The 5,223-nt window shown below is 51.7% G+C and overlaps 1 protein-coding gene across 2 annotated transcripts in view; it reads left to right on the forward strand.

Annotated features, from left to right (window-relative positions):
• HHIPL2 (HHIP like 2) overlaps positions 1 to 5,223 on the forward strand; it is a 25,500-nt gene continuing 20,277 nt past the window's right edge. For both annotated transcript variants that reach the window (XM_077745310.1, XM_077745311.1), the window contains exons 1-3: positions 1 to 356; positions 3,046 to 3,698; positions 4,563 to 4,706. In XM_077745310.1, the coding sequence (XP_077601436.1) occupies positions 54 to 356; positions 3,046 to 3,698; positions 4,563 to 4,706 (1,100 nt within the window). In that variant the 5' untranslated portion in view covers positions 1 to 53. The remainder of the gene's footprint in view (positions 357 to 3,045; positions 3,699 to 4,562; positions 4,707 to 5,223) is intronic.

The raw sequence follows: 5,223 nt of genomic DNA on the forward strand, positions 1-5,223 counted from the left end.
GCAGGGAGCCAACCTGAGTGAGGCGGCAGCCTGAGGCTTCCCCAAAGCCCAAAATGCTGAGGAAACCCAGTCCCTGGGCCCGCAGGCTCCCTACCTCTTCTGGCATTTTCCACTTCTGGCTCGCATTCTTGTTAGGCCAGGTGGGCTTGCTGCGGGGACACCCCCAGTGCCTGGACTTCGGGCCTCCCTTCCAGCCCCCGCTGCACCTCGACTTTTGCTCAGACTACGAGTCCTTCGGCTGCTGTGACCAGCGAAAGGACCACCGCCTCGCTGCCCGGTACAGGGACATCATGGATTACCTTGACCTTGGGGCCCATGAGCTGTGTGGCGGCTACATTAAGGACATCCTCTGCCAGGTGGGCCTGAGCCTAACCCCACAGGGCTGTGAGGGTGGCGGCTTAGCGGACTGCGGGGTGCTGGGCTTGGTGGCGCGGGTCCTGGGCTCAGGGCTCCGTGGGCACCTGGCCCTGTAGAAGCTCACCTGGCAGCAGCCTCACCTTAGAGCCCTTGTCCCTGCGAGGCGCTGGGAGGCCAGGGGTGCCGGTGTGGGTTTCCACTGGCTCTCCAAGGTCTCCCCTGGGGTCTGCTGGCCCTCCTGCTGTCTCATCTCCTGCAGGAGGAGGAGGTGGGTGTCCCTATTGGAGCTCTCAGGTCTGCATTGTCTGGGTCCCNTCTCCGGGGTGATGATGGAGGTGGAGGGGCGTTGGGGGGGTCTTTGTGCCAGGGGCCTCCGGGGTGGATGATTTGGGGGGCATGGGCTCTCCCCACCATCCTGGAGCCGGGCTGAGGGAGCTTCGAGCCCCTGGCAGGCAAGGAGGTTCTGCTTCTTCTGGGNGAAAGAGGTGCTCAGGGCGCAGGGGACCGTCGCACTGGAGAGCAGATGAAAGAGGCTGCCAACCGGCGCGGGGAGGGGCTCCGATAACGCGCTGGGGGCGAAGAGGCAGGAAGCCCCCGCCCATCAGAGATCTGACACCCCCCTGGGCAACATCCGCGCGGTTACAGGCTCTCCCGCTGAGCGCACTGGCAGCCCCGGCACCCCCCACCCCCCACCCCCGGGCAGGGGGCACAGCAGCGAGCCAGCCACCTGGGTGGCATCGCCCGGGGCTGCAGTCTCCTACCTCAGAGTTTCCAGAAGTAACTCTAGGATCACCATTTGGGGCAGAAGCAGGGCCCTTAGGAGCCACAGTAAGACTATTAATTTCCGAGATACGTCGGGTAAAGACCTTCCTCCTCTCTGACCTCCCGCTTGCCCTATTGGGTGAGGTTTCAGAAAGCCACATTCAGCAGCTCTCCTGTCCCAGGGGTTGGAGGAATCCGAATAACCTACTCGAGTCTATTTATTACAGTTCCCAAGCCCCTCCTCCTTCTTTCTGCACACACGCAGTGTATGCAGTTACTGTGACCCGCATTGTACTGGTGAGGCGACAGGAGGGGGTTTTAAGTTTATACTTTATATATTATACTTACATATTATATTTTATGAATTTTTAAGTTTATTTATTTTGAGAGAGAGAAAGAGAGAGCACAAGTGAGGGAGGGGCAGAGAGAGAGAGAATCCCACACAGACTTCAAGTGGCCAGTGCAGAGCCCCGTGTGGGGCTGGAACTCACCAACCATGACACCATGACCTGAGCCGAGATCAAAATCAGATGTTAACCCAACTGAGCCACCCAGGCGCCCGGAGGAGTCGTGAGTTTTAAAGAACTTGCCTACGGTCGCAGTGCTGGGGTCACAAATCTAGAGGCTGAGGCTCTGAGCCTCCTGCCCTTTTGATCATATTTGTCAAAGGCAGATTCACTACAGCACCAGCCATTTACTTAATGGTTTTCTGCCCGGGGCACGTGGAGGTGCCGTTAGAACAGAGCCCTGGTGCTTCTTGCTTCGTGTCCCCAGTGACAGAGCGGTGCCGACTCCCAGGGGAGACATCCTGGGCCTTGTTTTCCTTAGAGAAACGATATCCTGAGATAACTGAGTAGAGACAAGGGTGCAGACTCTAAACTTCTGCGTAAGAGTGTCCCATGGTGAGCGACTCACAGCCCGCCCTGGTCACTGCTATCTCATCCTGATCTATTATTTTTTTTAATGTTTAATTTTGAGAGAGAGAGAGCCTGTGAGCAGCAGAGAGAGAGGGAGACAGGATCCAAAACAGGCTCTGCGCTGAGAGCTGAGAGCTTGACCTGGGACTCCATCCCACAACCCTGGGATCATGACCTGAGCTAAAATCACGAGTTGGACACTCTACCAACTGAGCCGCCCAGGTACCCCAGCACTTAAAGATTTTTTTTTAATTTTTAAAAATGTTTTTATTTATTTTTGATAGAGAGAGAGACACACACACAGAAAGAAAGAGAGAGAGAAAGAGAGAGAAAAATAGAGCACGAGCCAGGGAGGGGCAAAAATAGAAGGAGACACAGAATCTGAAGCAGGCTCCAGGGTGGGACTCGAACTCATACTGTGAGATCCTGACTTGAACCGAAGTCAGACACCCAACTGAAAGAGCCCCCCAGGTGCCCTGGGATTTTTCATAAACAAGTGAAGAAATTACTAGATGCCTAATTTCCGGGAGTCCATTTTGGTAATTTCATTTTTAACTATAAAGTATTTCAACCATACAGAAAAGCACGGAAAATTAACACCATATAGCCACCACCCAGATTTAACAAATGTGAAACTTCTGCACATTGCTTCAGATCTGGATAAAGAAATAAAGCCTTACAGGTTCAGCATTTACACTAAAGGGAAAGATGGAGAAATTTGGTACTCTTTAAAAAAAATTCAATTACGAAAACTTTAAGTGTCAAGAACTAAATTAAAATGCCAAAGACAGTACAGTGAACATGAAAGATTTCCCCCTCTTTTTGCCTTCCAGGGGCGCTAACTGGCTAGAAAATGTGGTCCCAGAAAAGGGCTTTCATCAGTAGTTGGTAATAGAAACTCCAGAATCCAGATTCTTTCCTAGACCATTTCCCTTCTGCTTGCTCACAAACTGGGACGAGCCCCACGGTGGCCAGTCTGACTCCCAGCTGAGCTTCCATTTCTTTCTAGGAGTGCTCACCCTACGCAGCGCATCTCTATGATGCGGAGAACCCTCAGACGCCCCTCCGGAACCTTCCAGGCCTCTGTGCTGACTACTGCTCTGCATTCCACTCCAGCTGCCACTCAGCCATCTCCCTCCTGACCAATGACCGCCGCCTCCGGGAGACACATGAGAAGGACGGTGCCCATTTCTGCCACCTCCTCAACCTTCCTGACAAGGACTACTGCTTCCCTAATGTCCTGAGGAATGACCATCTCAACCGCAACCTGGGGGTGGTGGCCAAGGACCATCGGGGCTGCCTGCAGCTCTGCCTCACCGAGGTGGCCAATGGGCTGAGGAACCCCGTCTCCATGGTCCACGCTGGCGACGGCACCCATCGCTTCTTTGTGGCCGAGCAGGTGGGGGTGGTATGGGTCTATCTGCCTGATGGGAGTCGCTTGGAACAACCGTTTTTAGACCTCAAGAATCTCGTACTGACTACTCCGTGGGTAGGGGATGAGAGAGGCTTCTTGGGACTGGCGTTTCATCCCAGATTCCGCCGCAACCGCAAATTCTACATTTATTATTCATGTCTGGGCAAGAAGAAGGTAGAAAAGATCCGGATTAGTGAGATGAAGGTTTCTCGGGCTGATCCCAACAAGGCTGACCCCAAATCGGAAAGGTGAGACGTGCCCGTGAGAATGGGCAACTTTGGGCTGTGTCCCCAAATAATGCCTGTCTGTCCTCGGAGATGATAAACGGAGATTTCTGGTTTTAAAGCCACTAGCAAAGAGTCATTGTTGAATAACAAGGATGGACAAGTTAGACTTTTGAGTCAAGGGTCTTCGTGAGGTATAGGTGTCCCTTACGGTTACCTAATCAGAACCATCCTTGGTTGTTTTTACAGGTTTGTAAGCAATGGCCAGCAGCCATAAGGGCTTGAGAAATGATTACAGATAAAATCAATATATTAAACATGATAGTGGCCCCTGATTATTGTGTGGCTATTGGATTCCAGGTCCTTTACCTTGAACCTGAGAATTATCCTCACAGGAAGCTGTGGCACAAGGCCATAAATCTATCAATGCCCAGTCAGACAAAGGACTTAATTCTATCTGACTCCAAGCTCATGCTCTTTCCACTCCACCACTCTGTCTTTTTTCCTTCTTTCCTTTCTTCCTTGTCTCTCTTTTCCTATATAGCCAGGCTTGGGGGTTGAAAACAGCATGGAGAACAGGTTGATTAATCCCTGTGAGCTGTGCAAAAGAAGGGGTTAAGAGCTCTGGTAGAGCAGAGAGTAAGGCCGAGCCCCCTAAAAGAGTGATTTCTACCCTGGCTGTGCCTACAGTTCATGAAATCATGATGTGAAAGAAGATTCATCAAGGAGTCATATTGGGAAACAAGAGGTGTCTCAGAGCTCCGAGCTTTGTGACCTTGGAAACGGAAGCAGATCACGGTTGGCTGGGACCAGTCATTTCTCAGTATCTCAAGCAGATGTAGTTTCAGCTTGTATCAAAGCCTCATGCATCGTTTCTTCTCCTTCCAGAGTCATCTTGGAGATAGAAGAGCCGGCCTCAAATCATAATGGCGGACAGCTTCTTTTTGGTGTGGACGGCTACATGTACATATTCACCGGAGACGGAGGGCAGGCCGGGGATCCCTTCGGCAAGTTCGGAAATGCTCAGAACAAGTAAGCTGGTTGGATCTGGGCCCCCGTCCCTTTAGGGTGAGCCCTTGGTACGTTTTTGCTGAGATGGAGTTTGCAGAGGGTCAAACCCAAATCACCTACTACAAGATGTAGCCTCCGTCTGTTGAGGCAAGTGGGAGGAGCGTTTGGTTTTCTGCCCTATAAATCTCAGGCACACGTGTGTTTTGGTTAAGTAATATTATGGATGCACAGTGTAACTCTCAGAATGGTATGTAGAGATGAATCCAGAATGTTTAACATATATATATTCTGACACACAAAATGCTTATGGCATGTCAGGTGCTGTTGTGAGTATCTTGTGTCTATTTAAGATGTAAGTCTATGAGCACCTGGGTGGCTTGGTTGAGTATCCGAATTCAGGTCAGGTCATGTTCTTGTGTTTCGGGGGCTTGAGCCCCACATCGGGTTCTCTGCTGTCAGCACAGAGCCCACTTTGGATCCTCTATCCCCCTTTCACTCTGCCCTTCCCCTGCTTGCACTCTCTATCCCCTCCCCCCCC

Source organism: Crocuta crocuta, unplaced genomic scaffold (assembly GCF_008692635.1).
Source record: "Crocuta crocuta isolate KB4526 unplaced genomic scaffold, BGI_CrCroc_1.0 scaffold757, whole genome shotgun sequence".
Lineage (NCBI taxonomy): Eukaryota > Metazoa > Chordata > Mammalia > Carnivora > Hyaenidae > Crocuta > Crocuta crocuta.